The sequence below is a fragment of the Balaenoptera physalus genome, assembly GCF_965194825.1.
Source record: "Balaenoptera physalus genome assembly, chromosome: 3".
NCBI classification, from domain to species: domain Eukaryota; kingdom Metazoa; phylum Chordata; class Mammalia; order Artiodactyla; family Balaenopteridae; genus Balaenoptera; species Balaenoptera physalus.
The window spans coordinates 10,525,553-10,548,791 of record NC_138890.1 but is presented as its reverse complement, the minus strand read 5'-3'; the positions used below and the strand labels follow the sequence as shown (position 1 = coordinate 10,548,791).

The 23,239-nt window shown below is 42.9% G+C and overlaps 2 protein-coding genes, 1 long non-coding RNA gene and 1 pseudogene across 6 annotated transcripts in view; 2 read left to right on the top strand and 2 right to left on the bottom strand.

Moving 5' to 3' along the window:
- LOC309658650 (mucin-16-like) overlaps positions 1–6,398 on the top strand; it is a 36,523-nt gene extending 30,125 nt beyond the window's left edge. For both annotated transcript variants that reach the window (XM_082457441.1, XM_082457442.1), the window contains 4 exons: positions 2,571–2,737; positions 4,497–4,538; positions 4,741–4,820; positions 6,218–6,398. In XM_082457441.1, coding sequence (XP_082313567.1) covers positions 2,571–2,737; positions 4,497–4,538; positions 4,741–4,820; positions 6,218–6,316 — 388 coding nt within the window. In that variant the 3' untranslated portion in view covers positions 6,317–6,398. The remainder of the gene's footprint in view (positions 1–2,570; positions 2,738–4,496; positions 4,539–4,740; positions 4,821–6,217) is intronic.
- Positions 1–16,387, bottom strand: part of LOC309658690 (protein LRATD2 pseudogene) — a 249,426-nt pseudogene extending 233,039 nt beyond the window's left edge. The window contains exons 1-2 of the transcript XR_014268290.1: positions 16,301–16,387; positions 10,922–15,405 (exon numbers count right to left, since the gene is read on the bottom strand). The product of XR_014268290.1 is annotated as a protein LRATD2 pseudogene (transcript). The remainder of the gene's footprint in view (positions 1–10,921; positions 15,406–16,300) is intronic.
- Positions 7,889–8,608, bottom strand: MBD3L1 (methyl-CpG binding domain protein 3 like 1). Its single transcript, XM_082457547.1, is given in 4 exon segments — positions 7,889–8,132; positions 8,134–8,505; positions 8,507–8,538; positions 8,540–8,608. Coding segments are annotated over 4 exon segments (543 nt in total). The 5' UTR covers positions 8,594–8,608; the 3' UTR covers positions 7,889–8,047.
- Positions 16,388–16,619: 232 nt separating the features above from the next.
- LOC309658706 lies at positions 16,620–22,715 on the top strand. 2 transcript variants are annotated; one of them, XR_014262378.1, is made up of 3 exons: positions 16,620–16,891; positions 17,539–17,772; positions 18,226–22,715. It is a non-coding gene; the product is annotated as an uncharacterized lncRNA (long non-coding RNA). The 2 variants fall into 2 exon arrangements; XR_014262379.1 differs by having other exon boundaries at positions 16,635–17,139.
- The last annotated feature ends 524 nt before the right edge of the window (positions 22,716–23,239 follow it).

Sequence of the window (23,239 nt, the reverse complement as noted above, 5' to 3'; positions counted from 1 at the left end):
TTTGTTTATAGACAGTAAATTTTATTTCATTGATCTGTATGTCTCTCTTTTTGCCAGTGGCAGTGTTTCGATTACTGTAGTTTAGTACTAAGTTTTGCAATTGGGAAGTGGCGCTGTCCAGCGTTGTTCTTTTTCCATATTGGTTTGGTTATTCGAGTCCCTTGAAATTCCATATTAATTTTAGTATCAGCTATCAATTTCTGCAAAAGAGCCAGCTGGGATTTTGATAGGGATTGAATTTAATCTTTAGGTCAATTTGGGGAGTGCTAGCATCTTAATAACATTAAATCCCCAATTCATGAATATAGGATGCCTTTTCATTTATTTAGGTCTTTTTAAAAGTCTTTGAACAAAGTTTTATAGTTTTGAATATACAAATCTTACATTTCTTTTTTAAAATTTATTCCAAAGTGTTTTGTACATTGCTTGATGCTATTGTAAATGGAACTGCTTTCTTAACTTTATTTTCAGAATGTTAATAACTAGTGTATAGAAATACAATATAGATTTTTGCATATTGCTCTTATATCCTACAATCATGCTGAGCTAATAGGATTTAGTAGTGTGTGTGTGTGTGTGTCTTTCTTGGGATTTTTCTATATACAATGTCATGTCATCTGCAAATAGAGAGTTTAACATCTTCTTTTCCAACCTAAATGCCTTTTATTTCTTTTTCTTTCCTAATTGGCCCCATAAGAACCTTCAGTACGATGTGAATAACATATAAGATGAGGGCAGACATACTTGTCTTGCCCTTGGTCTTAAGGGAAAAGTTTTTACTCTTCCACCATTAAGTATGATGTTAGGGGTAGTCTTTGCATGAATGTTCTTTATCAGGTTTGTAAAGTTTCTTTCTATTCCTAGTTTGTTGAGGTTTTCTTAATCATGAAATTATATTTTGTCAAATTCTTTTTTGTGTCTAATGAAAACGTGGGGAAAAAAAAGAAAACATGTGGTATTTGTCCTTTATTCTATTAATATGGTATGTTACATTGATCAATTTTTTTAGATATTAAGCCAACCTTTCAGCTAGAGGTAAGAGTTTAAGACCTTCTCAAGTCTTGCACAGCACTCTTGTGGTCTTCTAGATCCCCAGGAATACACTGGAGCTTTTCAAAGCCCCCTGTAGACATCTCATTCCCCAATTTTTTCTTTTAAGTTATTAGCTCACCTCTTGCTTGCCTCAACTGGTATTGCTCCCTTGGGCAGATATAGTGGAAAACAATTACCACCGACTGTGGCAAGTGCCATGGGGTTAGGCTTTCCTCACTAAACAAGCTCTGAACTACCATATGACCCAGCAATTCCACTACTGGGCATATACCCTGAGAAAACCATAATTCAAAAAGAGACATGTACCACAATGTTCATTGCAGCACTATTTACAATAGCCAGAACATGGAAGCAACCTGAGTGCCCACTGACAGATGAATGGATAAAGAAGATATGGCATATATATACAATGGAATATTATTCAGCCATAAAAAGAAACAAAACTGAGTTATTTGTAGTGAGGTAGATGGACCTAGAGTCTGTCATACAGAGTGAAGTAAGTCAGAAAGAGAAAAACAAATACTGTATGCTAACACATATATATGGAATCTTAAAAAAAAAAAAAAATGGCTCTAAAGAACCTAGGGGCAGAACAGGAATAAAGACGCAGATGTAGAGAATGGACTTGAGGATACAGGGAGGGGGAAGGGTAAGCTGGGACGAAGTGAGAGAGTTGCACTGACATATATACACTACCAAATGTAAAATAGATAGCTAGTGGGAAGCAGCTGCATCGTATGGGGAGATCAGCTCGGTGCTTTGTGACCACCTAGAGGGGTGTGATAGGGACGGTGGGAAGGAGATGCAAGAGGGAGGGGATATGGGGATATACGTATACATATAGCTGATTCACTTTGTTATACAGCAGAAACTAACACAACATTGTAAAGCAATTATACTCCAATAAACAAACTCTGAGTCAAATAAAGACAAGCTCTGAAAATGAGGCTTTTTCAAGGAGCTGCCAGATAGGTCAAATAGTGACAATTCAATGGTGATGGGTCTTTTGGGGAGCTCTAAACCCATTATGGTTTTCAAAGTTACTGAGCCCCTTGTGAGAGCAGGATGAGAACTGTGCAAGTTATAACACCGTAACGTTTACTCCATTTACCAAGATTCAAACATTTTTTCTTAACTAAATGCTGCTTGAATTGTTGCAAGCCTTCGGTTAATTTCTAGACTTCTGAAAAAGTTGATTTTGACCATGTTTGCCAGTGTTCTCATTCTTTTCACGGATTTTCAGAAGTCCTTACTCCAACATTTCAAAATGTTCTCCCTGCAGCTACTTATTTATAAATTAATTCAATTAAATAAAATGAGACATTCAGTTTCTCACTCACACTAGCCATATTTTAAGTGTTCGATAACAACATGGGGCAAATAATGACTGTATTGGATAGTACAGACACAAATGTTTACATCATTGCAGAAAGTTCTCCTAGACAGGACTAGAACCAGGGAACCAGGAACCGGGGTAGAATTCCAGATACCCTTGTTCATCCCTTGTGTCCTTCCAGGTCTGAGGCCCCCAGCAACCACACTGGGGTAGATGCTCAGTGTAACTTCTCACCATTGGCTCAGAGACTTGACAGAGTTGCCATCTATGAGGAATTCCTGCAGCTGACCAAGAATGGTACCCAGCTGCAGAATTTTATCCTGGACAGGAATAGTGTCCTTGTGGATGGTAAGGCTCCCTGATCATTGGGGCAGAAGTGGGGGCTTCTAATTTCCTCACATGGGGACTTTCCTGGGAATCTGGAGACTTGGGGATGAGTCAGCACTGAACTTTCCCAGGCTGGCAGGAGGTGCATACTCCCACAGATTTTACCCACTACTGAGGGATAGGAAAGGACATTCAGTGGGATATAGGAGACACTCGCCTTCTCCTAGACTGCACCATGCAATAGAACTTTCTTAGTGAAGGAAATGTTATATATCTGTGCTATCCAGTGCATAAGCCACATGAAGCTCTTATTTAAGCATGGCCATTGTGACTGGCTTTTATGGTTAATGATTTTTAATAGTACTGACTACCAGATTTTTTAAATTTCACTTAATTAAAATTAATTTTAATTTAAAAAGGCACTTGTTGAAGTAAGTCAGAAAGAGAAAAACAAATACCATATGCTAACACATATATATGGAATCTAAAAGAAAAATGGTTCTAATGAACCCAGGGGTAGGACCGGAATAAAGACGCAGACGTAGAGAATGGACTTGAGGACACGGGGAGGGGGAAGGGTAAGCTGGGACAAAGTGAGGGAGTAGCACTGACATATATACACTACCAAATGTGAAATAGATAGCTGGTGGGAAGCAGCTGCATAGCACAGGGAGATCAGCTCGGTGCTTTGTGACCACCTAGAGGGGTGGGAGGGAGACACAAGAGGGAGGGGATATGGAGATATATGTATACATATAGCTAATTCACTTCGTTATACAGCAGAAACTAACACAACACTGTAAAGCAATTATACTCCAATAAAGATGTTAAAAATTGTTTTTTAATTAAAAAAAAATGTTTTTAAAGTAAAAAATTAATTAATGAATTAATTAATCACATCATATATTTTGTAAACCTGGTTTGAATGGAAGTAAGAATAAACCTCCAAGTGGATGTAGGAAAAAAAATGAAAAATTAAATTAAATAAAATAAATAAATAAAAAAGGCACTTGTTCCTGCTCGTATCAGTCTGCGTATCTTAAGAATTTGCCCGGGGTTGTATGAGCAGGGGGACCTGAAACCCTCTCCCGTTGCCCAATGGGTGCTATGTGTCCCTACCCTCATAGAGTTTGTGTTGCAGTTGGAAATAACAAGAATAGGCAATTTAAAATTATAAATTATTTTATGTGAACCAATCCATACTTGGGAGTGGTAATAAGAAGGCTTCCTGGAGGAAGTTACAGTATAGGTGAATCCTGGAAAATAAGCATTAAAAACTCAGTAAAGGAGAAGGGAGTGAATGTATTCATAGCCAGAGAAGAGAGTTTTGAGTGGGAATTTATAAATTTAAAGAGATGCCATGGTCTTGTCAACTGTGATGATCCATTCTCCCCTCCACTAGCATAAGATGGTCCAGCCCATCATCAGTCATCCACTCCCAGAGGTATGATTTGAAATATCACTCTGGTAGTGTGATAATGGCTTTGTTATTATGTAGCAAAATATCCTCATTTTCCAGTGATACAAACTAAAATGGAGTGAAACATCATTATGGCTACATGACTTTAATATTTAAATGGAATTACGGGATGATGCAAGGGTAGCAAGTGTTAATAATTTATACATTGGGTATGATACTGTTTTAACTGGATAAATTATATATTGTTATTTCTAGGTGATGGACGTTTATAATGTGGTTCTATTTTTCTGTGTATTTGAAAAGTTTTATTTAAAAAAGTAAAACACACTCACATGCATTCTCCATTTCATTCACTTTCAGGGTATTCTCCCAACAGAAACGATGTCTTGACTGAGAATTCGGGTAAGCCTCAAAGACGCTCCAGGCCAGGATGGGGAGGGAATATTTTGATTCTCTGCCTCACTAAAGGGAACCATGTACCCAGGGTATTGGATGATGATGAATGTTGGCCAACCCATGCTAAGGACTTTGAGGCACAGTAGGGGGAATCAGGAGCCCTAGGGGAACGATAGAAGGTGGCTCACACAAGCACTTGTCTCCCCAGACCTCCCCTTCTGGGCCATCATCCTCATCTGCCTGGCAGGACTCCTGGGGCTCATCATGTGCCTGATCTGCTGTTTCCTGGTAAGCAAGGAAGTGTTGTTGTCTTCTTACTATCAGGTTGTAAGAGCCCTTTATATATTACAAATACCTGTCTTCTGCCGGGGATATGTTTTGCAAATATTTTCTCCTAGTCTGTGTGTAGTTTGCCTTTTCCTTTTCTTAATAACATTAGTCATTAGGGAAATATAAATGAAAGTCATAATGAGATACCACTACACATGAGAATGGCTAAAATTAAAAAGATGATAACAAGTGTTGGTGAAGATATGAAGCAAGTGGAACTCACATATAGTGCTGGTAAAAAATAACATGGACACATCTTTAAAAGTTACACTGGGGTTAGTAGATGCAAACTATTACATATAGAATGGCTAAACAAGGTCCTACTGTATAGCACAGGGAACTATATCTAATATCCTGAGATTAAACCATAATAGAAAAGAATATAAAAGAATGTATATATGTGTATAACTGAGTCACTTTGCGGTACAGCAGAAATTAACACAACATTGTAAACCAACTATAGTTCAATTAAAAAACAAATTTTAAAAGAAGTTACTTACATCTATGCAACAATCCAGTCCTAAGAATTTATCCAAGAGAAATGAAAACATATGTCTATACAAAGACTTGTACACAGATGTTCATAATAATATTTGTACTAGCCAAAGACTAAAAACAACCCAGAAGTCCATCAACAGGGGAAGGGATAAACAAACTGTGGTATATCCACACAACTCAATACTATTTAGCAATAATAGTATTATTAACACATGCAATGTGTTAATAATAGGATTATTAACACATGCAATGATTAATCTCAAAATAATTATGCTGAATGAAAGAAGTCAGATGAAAAAGAGTACTTACTGTATGATTCCATTTATAAACAAACTCTTGAAAATACTAGCTAATCTCTGAGGCCAGAAATCAGATCAGTGGTTGTCTGGGAATAAGAATGTGTTTGTAAATAGCAGGGGAGGAGGAACTGCAAAAGAACATGAGGACAATTGGGGGGATAATGAGCATTCCTTATTTCGATTGTGGGGATGGTTCAATAAGTTTATAATCCAAACTTATCAAATCATTCACTTTAAATGTATGCAGTTCACTGTATGTCAGTTATACATCAGTTAAGCTGGGGTGGGGGGGAGGAAAACAGAAGATATGAAGGGGATATCAGAGAGAAAATGGTAGAAAACAAAAAGTTAAAAGGAAGAGAGAAGAAGAGAAAGAGGTGAAAGCAGGAGAAAAGAGAGGAAAAGGGCTGGGAGAGAAAATTAAGAGAAAAAGAGAAAAAAGGAAGAGAGACACACAGGAACATCAGGTCTCTGTGGCTGTGGCCATGTCCCTCCCCTGTAGCCCCCGATACTTGGCAATGACTGGTCCATTCTGATGCCCTCTGCTCACCCTCACAGGTCACTGTTTCCAGGCGGAAGGAGGAGGAAGACTGCGAGGCTCAGCAACAACACCTGGGCTATTACCTGCCACGCGTGGACCTGAGGAAGCTGCAGTGACATCTGCTTGAGTCCCCTTTACCCAGTCAGGTTCCAAAGGAGCTTGGCCGGAACAGAAATAAACCACATTGGTCAGACACAACCTCTGGGTCTTTCTTGACTTGGCCCCTACCTGGTTCACACTGTACCGAGATAAAAGTTTTCCCCTTCATTATGTCCTAAAGACAACTGCAACTTCTGTCTTATGGTTTCACACCATATCATCCCTCAGGGACACCAGGATTGGTGAAACAGGCACAGACATTGTCAATGAACAAAATCAACATCCCACTTAAGTGTGAGGTCTGCCTACCTAGTCACCCACTACACACGTCTCTCCTCGACTCCTGCGCAGCCATCACCCCATCTCTATTCCTCCATATTCTGCATCCCCTTCCCCGAAGCCCTGACAGTCTCAAGTTCCCCTTGAACTACTTCATTCTCTGCTGTTCAGATTCACCAGGACGTCCAGAAAATCTGCCTTGGCGACTCCTTTCCCTCATCACAGGTCCTCCAAGGTGGGAAACAGACCAAGAAGGAATGAGTGGGTCTGACATGACTTTGCAATCAGCCTTGGGACTTGGGAGCTGAAATGACTAGGTATCTGGGAAGACTGAATCCCTGAGTAATATCAAACTCTAGAGAGAGAGGGTCTGCTTTGGATTTAAAGATTAATAAAACTCAGGGGAAAGGTCTGAGAGAAAAAAAAGATAGTCTTTTTTTCTTTTTTTTTTGCACTGAATCTAACCAAACAGTTAAAGCAGAAACTCCCTAACAGGCAGTGCGAAGCATCCCAGGCATGAAACAAATACTACAGATGCTCTATTATTGTTTAACACCTCGCTCTCAGAAACTATAAATCCCTCAGACAAAAGTAAGTCATGATAAAGAGGATTTGAATAATACAACATGCTTGATGAGGCAAACAGGCAAATAAATCCCAACAAGCAGTGACTTATTGTTAGATTAATGATGCTGAAAACAGTCTCTTTTGATATCATGATACCCCAAATGGCATGTCAATTTTCATGAATCAAATTTTCAACACATAAAAATCTTTAAAAATGAGGAAAAGTTTGGTATCTCATTATATGCAACTCTGAATTAGCATGCAACAACACAAAAATAGAGACCTAGTAGTAGATATCTTATTTGAGAACATAATTATAACAGCTCTTTAATGAAATATTATTTTGGAATCTACTGGGTATTATACAAAAAAGGATAATCTATTGTGAAAAGGTAGATTTTATTCTGTGATTGTAAGCGCAAAAAAACTGAATAATCCCATAACTTTGATAACTCTCTATTGACTTTAAAATACAAATAAATAACATACATAGAGAGGAAAATGAGATAACAACATGAAGAGGAAAGATCTCCTCTTCTCACCAGAAACCAAATCACTCCCCTCAAAAAGATCACTGTCTAGGGAATTCCCTGGCAGTCCAGTGGTTAGGACTCGGCGCTTTCACTGCCTGGGTTTGATCCCTCGTCGGGGAACTAAGATCCCGCAAGCTGAGGGGCCAGCAAAAAACAAACAAACAAATATAAATAGATCACTGTCTATATTTTCTATGCCACGCAAAAGAATTTAATGAAAGAAAAGTATTGGTTTATTTTAAAGCTTCAAGAGCTCAAAGCAAGAAAAACTTACAGACACTGCAGAGTCATTAATAAAGTGCTGTGGTGTACCATTTCATCTGCACCATTTTCTCTTTTTTTTCAACAGTGTTTGTCAGGACATCCTTCTTAGCCCCTCACTTTTTCTGCCTTGATAGCTAGCCTGTCTGCAATCAATGCTATCCTCAGTCTCTCTCTTGCCATCTTCACTTTCCTGTTTCCTGATACCTTCCTCAGTCACCGGAAATCGTTTGCAGAGGAGCTGTGAGATACCCAGACCAGCTCCTGGAATCATCTCTGCCAAATCTGAAGACTGGGCAAGGGTGGGCCTGGGGCTGGAGTTCAGACCACCCGTGAGAACTCCTGGCAGAGATTCACCTCTGCAACTAGTTGCAAGTTTTTGCAAGGCTTTGGCAAGATCCAAAGTACTTAAGGGTTCTCTGGTTCCACTGAAGGCCTGGAATCCATGCAGTCTCTTCTGCCAGAGCACTTGCTGGGGCTTGTCCAAGGTTTCCTCCCATTGATGGCATCTGATCTCATTGCCAGGATAGGATGTGATTCTAGTAACCAGCCTCTTGAATATGTACAGACATTCTCAAAGGGATGGAGGTGCTTAAACCACGCTTTGGATTGGTTTCTACAATCACGTTGCTTCCTTTGTGAAGTCTTGACCATCACGCTTCTTTTCTTCTTATCCTATAAAATTAATCATGAAATTGTACAGGACAAAATAGTTCTAACGTCTTATTCCTAAGGAGAAACAAATATTATTAAATATATATATATTTTTAACATCTTTATTGGAGTATAATTGCTTTACAATGGTGTGTTACTTTCTGCTTTATAACAAAGTGAATCAGCTATACATATACATATATCCCCACATCTCCTCCCTCTTGGGTCTCCCTCCCACCCTCCCTATCGTATCCCTCTAGTTGGTCACAAAGCACTGAGCTGATCTCCCCGTGCTATGCGGCTGCTTCCCACTAGCTATCTATTTTACATTTGGTACTATATATAAGTCAATGCTAGTCTCTCACTTCATCACAGCTTACCCTTCTCCCTCCCCGTGTCCTTATATATATATATATATTTTTTTTAATTTATTTTATTTTTGACTGTGTTGGGTCTTTGTTTCTGTGCGAGGGCTTTCTCTAGTTGTGGCAAGTGGGGGCCACTCTTCATCACGGTGCGCGGGCCTCTCACTATCGTGGCTTCTCCCGTTGCAGAGCACAGGCTCCAGACGCGCACGCTCAGTAGTTGTGGCTCACGGGCCTAGTTGCTCCGCGGCATGTGGGATCCTCCCAGACCAGGGCTCGAACCCGTGTCCCCTGCACTGGCAGGCAGACTCTCAACCACTGCGCCACCAGGGAAGCCCTATATATATATTTTTAAGTGCCAATGTAGCCATTGTCCGGGCATTAAAAACTCTTATCCACAACACTGCCATTTTCAGGAAAGATCCAACAGTTGATGTGATTCCCTTTTCTGGAACCTTCACTGGTGGGTTGTTGCTTTACTTTAAGCATGATAACCCTAAGAAAACTTCCAACGGAATCATCATTCTGAAGCATAACATATTTCACACTTCTGGTACCCTGTAAAAACGTTTGCATTGCACTGGAAAGCAGCATCTGGAGTAGATCTATTTCCTCTTCTAGTTCATTTTCAAGCCCTATTATCAAAAATCTCTTCTCTAGATGGAGAATGCTACTCTTGGTATGGATTTTACAGGCGTTCTTCCCTCAAATTCAGATTTCTCACAAAGACGTTTGTAACAACAGCTGGTCACTGCTATGCCTCAGTGTGATCAATGACGTTCACTTTCCATTTGAGGGCAAAGGAGGGAGACAGAGATTAGGGAGTGAAAAAGAGAGCTGGCTTCCCCAGGCCCCAGAGCTGCTAGACAGTGCTGCTCTGTTCTTCCCTACTGCTGCCTGCACATTGGTCGTTTCTTTCAACTTTCGCTACTGTGTTAAGCATAAAAGAAAATCCAAATCTGTTAGGTATTGCAGGCTCTCTGTTACATGTCTTTACCCACATTTATCTTGCTCTGTTCTTCCACAACCAGGAGACTATAAACACAGAGCTTATTACTAAACTTTAAAGATTATTAAACACAGGAACTAGATCTACATTTCCAAAAGGAGACTGATATTTCTTCAAAGTCCCAGACCAGGGCTGAGTGTGGTACATCATTAACAGTCAATGATGATAGTCAAATATATATATTGACCCTGTTTGGCTGCTTCTGTAGTGGATACTTTATGGGGTGACACCAGCCAACGTGTGACCTGGCGGATGAATGCAGCCAAACAGGTTTAATTAGATCAGAGACACAAAGGGCTATTCCCTCCTTTGATAACAAATAAAGCAGCTGTAAGCGCCTACAACAGCAGGCGAGAAACAAAGGCAGCAAAACAGAACCATAATTGATCCTTCTCCTAGCTGGCCTGTGATTTACTTGTAACCTGGGAGGTGGCAGCTGGAGCAGGAGGGAGCAGGAGACTCAGCTAGAAGCCAGCTCCAGAAGATGAATTGCTTGGGGATGGGGAGGAAGGAGGTAGCAAACTCTGTGTTTTGTAGCCCAAATTTACTCAACTATTTGTTACACATCATAGAAGGCTGCTAGGTTTTAGCCTGCTGCTCCCAGACCCGGTCCTGATTTCACCAGCTTTGCACCCTAGGAATCCCATAAAATAAATCACTCCTTACTCCCGGATCCCACAGACAGCTCGGCGGGGGTAACGCCACCACAAACCGGCTCTGGCCTTAGTACAGGGCATCCTCCAAGCCCAGGGTGGGAACGGAAGCGGGTAGGAGGCAATGGCAGGCGACGGTACTCCGACTTTTCTCCACCCCCGCGCGCGTTAGAAGCGTCGATTTTTGGATCCAGGTCTAGCAGGGATTAATTGTCAGGCAAGTCAACAGTTGACCCCACTTCAGAAAGGACGAAAGATTGAGCGGGCGGACAGGAATCTCCCCCTGCCAAAGGGCTCCTACCTGCTCCCTCTTCCTCCTCCGTCCAAGATAACAAGCTCAAGCCAAAGCCTGCGCATTTCGCCAACTCTCCGTTTTCCAAATGGCCCAGGAACCCAGACAGGGACCACAAGGTGGTGGAGGAGGGAGTGAGGGAAGGGAGGGGGCAGCAGGTGCTGCAAACAGCTTCGCCTCACAGCTCCGCACTCAGCTCGCGCATCAGTGCACCACCGCCTGTCGGTCCTCCTTCTCCCGGCTTGGCGCAGGGGGGCGCCAGGGAGGCGGCGCAGTCTGCATGGCGTTGCGTTCGCCCTCCCCCAGCTCCGCAGGGTGCAGGTGCTTGGCGAGCTCCTGCAGCGCCGCTGCACGCCCGAAGTGGTCTTTGTGCTGCTTCTCCATAATCAGGTCCTCCAGGCTCTGGAACTTGAGCGCGTGGTTGCGCTGGGCAAAGAGCTGGATCTGCACCCCGTAGGGCTGCTGGCCGAAGCGCGGCTCGTCGCTGATCTTGAACCCGCGCTGGCCTAGGCGGCATCAATCGGGTGAAGCTCTCGGAGTGGCGTCTGCTCAGCTCGCGCTCCGCACCGTGGCGCTGGGTCTCCGCAGCTCGTAGCTGTAGATGGTTCACCACGCGGCTCGCGTCGGGTGGGAGGCTGTTGCTCACCTCCAGCCGATGCAAATGCACCACCTGGAAATTGCCCACGTATACAGTCCTGTGCGGGTACTGCGCCTGCCACACTAACTCCCCCAGGTCGAACTCCCCCAGGTCGCCAGGTCGGCATTGTTGAGCAGGTTCTCGGGCGTGTAGGTGCTCACCGCCACGGAGCCCGCGCAAAGCTTTTCTGGTAGATGCACTCGTGGCGGTAGAACTCGGAGCGCCCCACCTCGCGCAGCCGCGGGTAAGAGATCCACAGGCGGGGGCAGCGACTGCGCGTCCCTGCAGTTGGGCAAACGGCCGCCGCCGCCATCCGGCTTCTGGGGCGGCGGCTGAGGCTCCACGGCCTCATCATCATTGGAGAAGATGTAGGAGATTCTGATGTGGGGCCCGTCGGGTCGGCTGTGGGAACTTCCTAATAACTTAGGCAGGTCATTTTCTCCGCATGGTTTCCCATCACACTGCGGACGCAAGATCACACCAACGAGGGAGGAGAAAGCGGAACCGCCACTGGGGTCATTGGCACAGGTCTCCGGACAGGGACTGAGACCACCCGCGAGAGGTGGAGGCTGTGGGGAATTTTGGGGAGGGGGGCGCTGCACCCTGAGACTTATAGGGGAGTTTGCAAGTGTGGGCTCCGCAGTTCCTCTCCTGGCGCGGTGGCAGCGAGGCTGGGCAGGGGGAAGGGACACACGTCTTGCCCTTACAGCTGCATCGCGCCTCAAGGCTTGAAGGTAGGAGGGCAATGCCTGTTCACACCCATCCCTTCCCTCCTGCTGGGGCTGCTGCCCCCCCTCAACCTGCTCTCGGGGAGGTGGGGCTCCAGAAGGAGAAGGAAGCAGCCTTGCTGCCTGCCATCGGCAGCTCCCACTCAGCCCTGTGAGCAACAAGCACCAGATCCGGAGAGCTGGGATTGTACGTAGATCCTGCTCCCGGCTTCCCCAGGGGAAGTAATACAGACTATTAATACAGGGAGGTCTGTTGTTCCTCAGCTAACAAACTGCCTAGAAGCTAACAATTGTATAACTTTCCTCCTCAACCAGACGCAAAATGTACTTTCAAAGGCCAAAGCCTTTTTCAGTGAGGGCACTCCTGGCCCTCCTCTTGCACATGTGCCTGAGGGGCTGGGAGTTCTTCGGTGAGCTCCAGACCTCCATCCTCCTGGTAGTTCATGGTGATGCCACTGACTGTCCCCTGTTGTTGCAGGCAAAGATGAATCAACTCTTCAACTAAATGAGGCCTGCAGGATGGGTACCCTCCAGGAAGAGACAGTGTAGAAGCCTGTGAAATCCATGGTACCTACCAGGGAGAAATGTCTCCTACGTGGCCACATTGCTGTCCACCTACCCCACTTGCAACACCGCCCAACAGGTACTGGACCAGTGGCTCACTAGGTGAGCGTGGCCCCCTCCTCAGCACAGTGGTGACTCTGCCCACTGCTAGCTGTGTGTGTTTGAGAATGTGACCAAACCTCTCTGAGCCTCAGTTTGCTCCAAGAAGTAGGGTGGTAGAGGATAAACCTCATAGAGTCCTCCTTGTAGGGACTACTGGATCAGCTATGGCAGGTGCCTGTCTGGCGCCTGGCTCTGCAGAAAGGGCTGCTGGACGTGCCGGGGTTGTTCCTGGTTATTATTTTCCCCTCCCCTATGAAAGGCCATCTGCCACACCGCACTGGTCTGTGGCCTTCCTGAGTTTAGAAAAGCACATGGAAAGCAACCTGCTATTCCAATGCAAAGGAGGTTTGAGATGCCATCTTGCTGATCCTGGTCCTTGTCCTTGGTGTGGCCAGAGTAGGGATCTCTGTGGGCAGGATGAGAGGCCCCAGGCCCACTCAGATACCTGGGATGGTTCTGGTTGAAGTTCATTCATTCCACAGTATATATTAAGCATCTACTACATGCAGGCACTTTCTGAGACACTTAACATAACTCAGTGAATGAAGCAGACACAATACCTGGGCCTCAATATAGCAGAAGAGTCACAGTCATACTAGACATCATTTGCAGGTCCTGCCCACTGTACATCACATGTGATGCCCTCATCTAGATCTGCAAGCACCCTCCCATATTCTAACTGGGATGATGAACCACAGGACCAACTAAAAACCTGAGTGGTGTTTGGGCCCAGAAGAAGGGCCTCCTGTCCCCACAAAACAGATGGGGAGAGTATAGGGGCTGCGTGTAGGGAGTGACTGGCAGAACCTTGGATCTCACACAATCTTTTGATTTCCCTGGGAGGGCTGAGGTCTGGAAGCTTCTGCTTCAGAACAGGAGGAAAGACAACTGTATCTGGGGTCCCAGGTCCCTTGAGAATCAAAGGGGAGGATGGGTTGAGCATCGCCTGAAATAACCATCCCCACCACAGTCCCATCTTCATCTACCTGGCCCCCTCCACATCCACCACTCCTGACACCCACCATCAGGCCCAGGACAGGAGACGTGGGAGAAATGTGCTCACGGGTCTGCCTCAATCCTCAGTCCTGACTCCCAGATGCATGGAGACTGAGGTGGGAATGCATATTTGGTCAACAAGCACAACAAGAAAGGCCTCAAAAGATTCAGGCCAATGTTTCCAAGACAATGAAAATTAATCTGTACAGAGGCCAATAAGGTGCTCATTAAGCCCGAAGTAGTCAAATACAAGATGTTAAAAAGTGCCAGCCCTAAATTAGACAGTCTCACCCATATCATCCACGCCAGTCTCTGGAAGTATGTTGTTTTTCTTTTCCCATATAGTCAAGAGTACTACACTTTGGCAATCACAGACCATAAGTGAGGCCAAGGTCAAAGCCAAGGCCAAGGTCCCAAAAAGTTCCCCCAAAGACTCCAGGAAAAAAGCTTTTGTCTATCAACTTTGAGGATCAAAAATGGTACAAAACTTGGACTACTGCCCGCCTGGGCAGGTATCTCCCTATGCAATTTATAGAAATACAATATAAATTCCATCCCCCACCCCCCACTTACCACAAAAGAGAGAGAATCATATCATTTTTACCCTGAAATATGTTAATACAATAAATTATGTTAATATTTAACTGTCCTTGCCGTTATGGAATAAACTCTACTGGATCATGATGTATGTCTTTTAAATACACAGCTGGATTTATTTTGCTAATATTTTATTCAGAATGTTTGCTTCTCTAATCATGTGTTAGAGTGGGCTAATGATTACAATAGCAAAAAAAAAAAAATGAAAACAAACAACATCCATCAGATGGAGAACAACAGAATAAATTATGGTGTAGTGTACTATGGAATGTTACTCAGCTTTTTCTTAATTTTGAGAGGTCCATTGACTAACCCATGAGATAGCCATGATATACTCTTAAATGAATATAGCAAGTTACAAAAAGTCTATATATGTGTGTATATATGCTTATATATTTTTGAGCAAAGAGAAAGATGTCGAAAAATACTCAAAGTGTTGGTTAATGTTGGCTACCCCAAGGAGTACAGTGGAGAAGGGAGAGACCTGAGAGGGGAGGAATATATTAACTTTTTCTTTATTCACCCCTGGTTTGTTTAGTGATTGCAAGAAGAGTATTTTTTTTTTTAGAGTATTTCTTTTGTAATTTTGTTTTTAACAAAGGTAGGATGGTGGTGGGTGGAGGAAACACCAGTTATCTATTAAAAGTGATGTCAATTAACATCTGTTGAGAACTAATAAATAGCTACAATTAATACATCCAAAAACGAAAATAGAATAAAATTGTCAAAAGCAAGAAGAAGAATCATTATGAAGTTCCTTTACCTGAAAATACAAAGCAATCAATCTGCAACCAAAGTTACATAGACGTGGTCTTTCCCAAGTGCATTAAGCAAGACATCTTCAGGAAGAACTAGTTTTTCATTTACAACTAGCACAAAATTATCAGTTCATGGATATGAGGACAACCAAGGATAAAACAAAGAGAAAATGAGTCAAGTCCATTTAAAGGAAAATATTTAAGGAATAATTGTACCCATCATACATACACAGATTAGCTGAAAAAGGCAAAATATTACAGAAATCATTGAAGCCTGGGGGGAAAAATGACATTCTGAATAGTCAGCTTGTCATCTACACTAAAGAAAGAGGGGCAAATTTTTTCCTAGTGTGTTATTTTATATTTTACACCGTAAACAGACAAGTCCTTTTTACTAAGTAGATCACAAAGGAAAACCAACCACCTTTACCGATCGCCACATATGAAAAAATTTCAAATAAAAACTTACAAAAAGCTATCAACATGGAGCATGGGGCCGGGTTGGGGGGGGGGGAGCGATAAAGTTCTCACACTCAGAAAGTTGCAGTTACTCACAAAAGTGAGAAATGTTTGTAAAACTTGAAATTATTTACATAATCGAATTTTTAAAATTTGCCAAAGGGCTCACTGTCTCTAGAAAAGCTGTGGTTTGCTATTTCACCGAGGAGATTAAAATTTAATTTTTGTCAACTCTGTGGTGGTTAAAGGAGAATAGTACAGAAAGAAATGCGTACTAGGAGTCTGCCCAACAGAATTTTTCTCCTAAAAGTTTTTGAGTAAGTTTACGGTTATTCAAGTACTCTTTCTCTCAGCTCTTATCAAATCCTTCATAAAAGAAAACTTCAGGACACAAAATAAATCAGTAGCCGAATCGCCATGGGCTCCGTTGGCTGCCCACTTCGCCGTCTCCCGCTCGCCCCGTCCCTCTCCCTGGAGCTCAGGCGCTGGAGACGAACGCCCGCCCTTCACGAAGCCACCTTTCCCGCCCGGCTCGCCAGTCTCTTACCTGCCGCTCCGAGGTGCTCTTGGCACGTGGGGGGTCAAGCCCCAGGCCCCGGGGTCTCCTGTCAGGCCGGCGCCGCCCGCCATTCCCCGAGCATCTCGCCGCGCTTCGCTGCCTGCGGTGAAACTGCGCCCGGCAAAGCGCGGCGGCCCTCTCCTGTCAGCGGCCGCCTCACAGACGCCGGCTCTCCGCCTCAGCGCTTCGTCAGCTCTCAGCCCTGAAGTGAGCGCTCAGCTGGGATGCGAACGCGGCTGGGGGCGGGGCCGCGCAGAGCATGCGCGGAGGGCGAGGCCGGAGGCCTTAAGGGCGACCCCTGCCCTGCGCTCAGAGAGTTCCCAGCTTCCCCTGCGGGGGGGTGGGGCGGTTGGGTATCACTGGCCCGCGTTGCCAGCGCCCAATTGACCGGCACCCGGGAACCCGCAGCTCCCGGCCTCCCGGTGGCGCTGCCTTCGCGACGGGGCCGTCGCACCCTCCAAAGAACGGGCAGCCCTGCCCTCTCCACAGTTTGTGGGTGATGAGCAGCTTCGAGAGAGAACAGAGACCAAACCCTTCTCTGCGCGGAGAAGGTGAACCGTGGCTCTGCCGCCCTGTGAGGTTTGGGCATTCCTCTTTTCCTCAGGGGCCTCTGACTGGCGGGGTCCTTGGTATTTTGTGAGGAAGCGGAAGGGGAATTCAATAGATCTCCAGGCCCTAGATAGTTCAGCTCTGCCGCCAGGGGTGAGATCGCGCTGGGTGATGCTGTTGTCACGTGCGCCCATTTCTGGGCCAGTCCTCCTGCTTTGAGGGCCGGAACGTTCCTTTAGATGCCCCCCTCCCCCACTTCAGTCACCTCACACGCACAGGTGAGTCATTGGTCCTTATAAATGTCAGTTATTCTTTCCTTGATGCTGAGCTGTAATCTGTAGACTGCTTGAAACGCCACAGTTGGCTGAGGTGGGAATCGGGGAAGAGGTGCAAGAGGCAGCCCTGGGGGGTTGGGGGTGGGGAGGGAAGAGAGAGAAGGCCGACTGTGTTGTCTAGAATCACCGCTGAAATTCACCAACGCCAGCCTGAGAGCCTGAGGTGCAGCTGTGACCCTCCTTCTGTCACTGCCAGGTTGGGCAAGAAGTAATGCGGTTTTGAGAGCTAGTCGGCAAGGCACAGAAAGCCCCCATATTAAAGCCTCCTTGAAGGTCCTATTTCCCCCATTTGCCTCCACCTAGATCCTCTTCCCTTTGACTGTTCTTTCCCTTGCATCATAGAAGAGCAAGCCGACTGTGGAAGATACCTGGACATACGTTTTCCTCATGGGCTGTAAGATGACGCAAAGCAACCACTGTCACATACTCTTCCTGGTTAGTCTTTCCTTCCATCAACTGAGACGACCTTTTGGGGTCATCCGGTCCCTAATGAGAAGCCGTGATTGGAAATAGATAAGCCAAATTACTTCAGTCAAGCAACCTGTGTCCCTGGTGTTTCTAAGAGAGGTTGGTTTGGTAAGTCCTTTGAATCTGCTTCAGGACTTTTTTTTTTTTTTCCCCCCAAAGTTAGTATGAATTTCAGAATAATACAGGAGGTTGAATATGAAACCATTTCCAAAAGCTAGTCTCTACAGTGAGTGCTTGAAAAGTTAGAACTAGAGCAGCTTTGAATACTACGGCTGAAATGGCAGGGTGAAGGATTGGTAGATGGAATTTTTTGGTGATAACTCCAAAAAGTTAGATTACTCTAAAACGGATCTGTCTATGGTGATGGAGGCAGAGTAGTGATTACTTTGGGGGAATTGACTTGAGGGGGGGCAGGAGGGAGCCTTCTGGGTTACTGGAAATGGTCAATATCTTGATTTGGTTAATGATTACAAAGGTTAACATATGTGCAAAAAGATTTGTGTGCTTTACTGCATATCAATTCTAAAACGTTTTTTTTTTTTTAATTTTATACACACAAAGAGGCATTACAACATGATCATGATTGGAATCTGGAAACTTGGGTTTTAATCTCAGTGTCACTCACCAATTACCAGCTATGTGAACTTGAGCAAGTCTCTGAGCCTTCTTTTTTTCATCTATCTAATATGGGTGATGTTACCTCACAGGATGGTTGTAAGGATCAAATCAAATTATGTTTGCAAAATACTTAGCACTAAGCCTGCTAAATAATAAGTGCTTGGGAAACAGTAGCCATTGTTACATTATTTTTCTTACACTCACGTTTACTCTACTCCTCTGGTCTTTTAAATTTATTTTAAATATTACTTTGTACCACTGAACTAATAACATTCCTTTCCCCCAAAATAACAAAAGGCAGTCAGAGGTGTCAAGTGTTGGTTTTCAAACTAGTTCAGGTGGCAGGACTTACAAATTAGGGTAGTCATTGTGGAACCCTATGAAATGTTGATGGATTTAATTCTTCCACATGGACTTGACACAAATTTACTAACACTAAATTTGGCTATATTTTGTTTATGCAGATCTCCCACATATTAAAAAATGTATTTTAAGAAATAATATGTCTGCCTTTTCCCTTTTTTTTAAATTTTATTGAAGTATAGTTGATTTTGCTTTTTTCCTTTAAAATTTGTTGGCAACTCTTCACAAGATAGAAAGTATCAAACATTTAAGAACAATTCACAAAATGCAAACCTTTAAATCCATTCTTCCTGAAAATTAAGAAACCACTGTAATTGTTCAGTTTTAGCAGCAGAGCTCGTTAGTGGGCAAAAGCAACAGGCAAAAAGCACATCTGTTTGTCTGGCACAGACACTTTTAGGCACAGACCTCTTCCTCAGTTCCCTATAGAGTTTGAAGGTACTTTGTATTGACAATGTAAATTCTGTAAAAGACATTTCGACTGGGAAAGGGGGGAAAATTAAGTTCCATTTGGAACTTTCTACAGGTGGAACCCTAGTTTATTTCCAACCCATTCCCTCCTAGTTTGTTCATACACTCCTGAACACATATACAAAAGTTGATTATGAAAAAAATTAAATACACGGTATATTACAAGAGCATTTTTCCCCGAGAGAGCTGAAAATCACTATTCAATTCCTAATTGCAACTCACCTTTAAGATCTGATCTTTGAAAAAGTACTTCCAGCTTGTATTATATTTTCTGATTTTGTCCTAATTAGAGTCATTGCTTTGTATATAGTTAATGACTCCATCTTTGCTCAGTTGTATTAAGTTTAAGAAAACTATGTTTCTTATTACTAGTATCAGCATTTCCATTTTCTATTCATATTTATAAATGGTGATAAAAATGTAATGAAATGTTCAGTCATATAAACAAATACCGTAAATGAAGATGCTGCCAAAAATAAACTCTTAACTGGTAGGCTGTGCCATTGTGTAAGAGCTTAAAACGTTCATTCACCAGCAAATGCAAGTATGTCACAATTCCATGTATTAAAAGATGACTAAGGAATGGCATTGTAAAAGAAACTCTAAGTTGATCTAAAGTTAAAACCACAAACATTGATGACCACCTATTTTGCACTCATTGTTGACACATTTTTTTCAAAGACAGTATACTAAAGAAATTACAATTCTGTCATCATCAAGGGTATTTATTGTACCCAAATACAAACATGACACCACTGACCCACCACTAATAAGACAAGAAGTTTGAGTCGATTCTCCAGTATTGTATGGGTTTTATTGAACCTGCAGATCCCCTTACTCAAAGCACCTAAGTACTTACAAGGGAGTTAAATATTAGGAGGAGCTATTGGCAGCAAAGGGAGCATGATTGGCCTTTACAGAGAATGACCACACAGTCATGGTTTGGTACCATAGCCCTTATCAAGTAGCAATGAGTAAAGGGAAGAAAACAGTAGAGTTGTGTAAACTGTCTTTATTTTCTTTCATATAATGGAATACCCCTAATTTCTTTGAATCCAAAATGGCTTCAGACAAGAGATGAATTTTTAAAAAATATAATGGAATTATATCTTTGTTGATTTGAAATGTAAAGAGTTTTCAATTATAAAAAAAAAAAAAGAGGTGAGAGGAAGAAAAGTGAGGGGAAATAAAGGTTTCAATTGGACTTTATCCCACACATCTGAAGCCCGTGTCACAGTTTCTCTAGGTTGAGTGAACCAAGCCTGATGCACAGTGTGAAAGGAACAAAAAAGGAAGTCGAGAGTCAGAATTCAGCAGAAGAAAGGGAGCGGGGCATTTTCATGTTACGTTGACAACCTAATAATTGTAATGAAACTTCATTCAGGTGTAACTTGGCTATCTGAGAATCTCATCTATCTAAAGTACAGCAAAGAACCAAGGAAATAAAAGAGATGGAAAAAGACCTCTTCAGAAATAAAACAGAGATCACCAAAGTCCATGCCCTAAAGATCAAGCCCATTACTCCTAGAGATTCATCAAAGCCCTTTCTCATAGGTTATTAATGTTTACTTGGATTTGATTTTAAAGGACCTGGCAGTCCGGTTTCCAAACTCATAAAAAATTAAAATCAGTAAACTAGAAGTGGGAGGAGAAACTATCCCATGTGGGCATGCAGATAGCAGTAAGAAGACTGGAAGTCTATAAGCGGGACAGAGATTAAAAAAAGGCATAAAAATTGACTTAATGATCAAAAAGCAACGCAATTTACTGTCTTTAGCCTAGGGGGAAAAAGTCCTACACCTCTATAGGCCTTGTGGAAGAAATATTAAAATCTGATTCTATATTAACCTTGAGTAATCAAGAAAATTAAATTATATTCAGTATACAGACATTCTCTGAATTATGCAGCACTCAACTTTATAAGGCACACAATAAATTTTTGAAATTTTGAAGATGATTTTATATGACACAGAAATACAAAGAAGCCAAGTGTATGTTAATGGTTAAATTATGACATGAAAATTTGATGGGCAATTATGAAATCATAAAAACTATTAGTGAAGAAATTTGTATGACACATTAAGTTAAAAAAACAGGATACAGAGTTGTATATGCAGCATAATCTTAATAATGTGTAAAATATGTAGAAAGAAGATCTTTTGATCTCATTAATAACAGCCACAGAAAAAAAATTTTTAAACCTCGGAACAAACTATGTGTGATACACACACAAAAAAAACTATAAATGTTCAGTGAAGGAAATTTTAAAAACTGCATAAACGAAAAGGCATACCATGTTCCCTAATGGGAAGACTTGATCTGGTAAAGGTGCCATTTTACCCAAATAATTTACAAATTCAATGTAATTCCAATCAAAATTACAGTAGGATTTTTAACAAAATTGATACGCTAATGCTAAAACTCATCTGGAAGAATGCATACTTAAGAAGAGCTAGATACTTTTTAAGCATACTGAGGGGCCTCTAACTACCACGTATCAAAATATACAATCACAGTCATTAAAGGATGATATTGGGTCACAAACAGAAAAAAAAGATTAACAGAAGAGAAAAGATCATCAGCTACTGACACAAAATTGTGGATAGCATTTCAAATAATTGAGAATAGGTGTTGGGACAATTGGTTATCCATTAAAAAAAAAAAGCTATATCTCTACATCACACCATTCGAAAATAAATTAATTAACTTTCCCTTCCCAGCAACTGGCATGGTCAGGGCCAAGGCCTGAAGAGGCAGCAGCCAGCACCGCGGAGGCTAACGGGGAGTGGGATTGGCACAGCTGGACCAAGCAGCAGCCAGCCACAGGGGTGGGGCAGAGGGGACAGCCAGCATGGCGGGGAGATCTGTTATCCACAGGGGTATTGGGAAAAATAAGGAAATACATGGAGGATGGTGAGAGCAGGTTTCTCTCTGTCATAGGAGGGAGTTACAAATATGGAAAGTGAGAAGCTTAAAAAGAACTCTGTGAGGTTGGACTGGAGAAATTGGTGTGAACTCCAAGTTTTACATATCTATGTTCTGATTTGGATGCTTGTGCTGAGGTTATGTAGCCGGGGGCAGAAAGAGGTACGGATACTCCGGGGGAGAGGAAGAGACTTTGCTGAAAGGAGTCTGGAGACATTACAGTTGCTTGTCCCATCCATAGAATAACACACACACACCAATAGATATATAGATAAACGTATAAATGTGTGTGTGCGTGTGTTTATATATACACATACAGTTACATGTATATGAATATGTATGTATGTATATGTACAGATACATGTATATATATGCCTGCTTGAGGCTGCAGGTTCCACCTCTGCTCCATCCACACCTCACACAGACTTAGGGCTTTGCAGATACTTCTAAGATATTCCCTTTGATTTTCATCTTCCTGGTCCTGCATTTTCCTGTCTTTGTCTGCACTTTGGCTGATCCCAGCAGCTTTCTGAGAATAAACCCAGTGTATACAAAGATGGAGGTTGGTTATTGGGGTTTTCTTCCCCTTTTTTATTTCTTTATTTTTATTTTATTTTTTTTAATTTATTTATTTTTAAAATTTTATTTATTTATTTATTTATGGCTGTGTTGGGTCTTCGTTTCTGTGAGAGGGCTTTCTCTAGTTGCAGCGAGCGGGGGCCACTCTTCATCACGGTGCGCGGGCCTCTCACTATCGTGACCTCTCTTGCTGCCGAGCACAGGCTCCAGACGCGCAGGCTCAGTAATTGTGGCTCACGGGCCCAGTTGCTCCGCGGCATGTGGGATCTTCCCAGACCAGGGCTCGAACCCGCGTCCCCCGCACTGGCAGGCAGATTCTCAACCACTGTGCCACCAGGGAAGCCCGCTTCCCCTTTTTTATATTTCTCCCATAGAGTGGGATCAGTGAGCCTAGCAAGGATGTCATTTTCCAGCAGGAAGTGCCTTTCTATTTATTCATTTTCTGCTTGATTTTTATGATGAATGATGCCTAGGGGATCTGTGGATGGATGAACCAAGGCTCTCTGCATCACCTGTCCTGTCCTTTCCCCTGCACCCCGACTTCCCCACAACTGTCCATAATTATTTTGTCTCTTTCCACCCACTTCACTGTTTCCTTCAAAGTGGGAGATGAGAATTT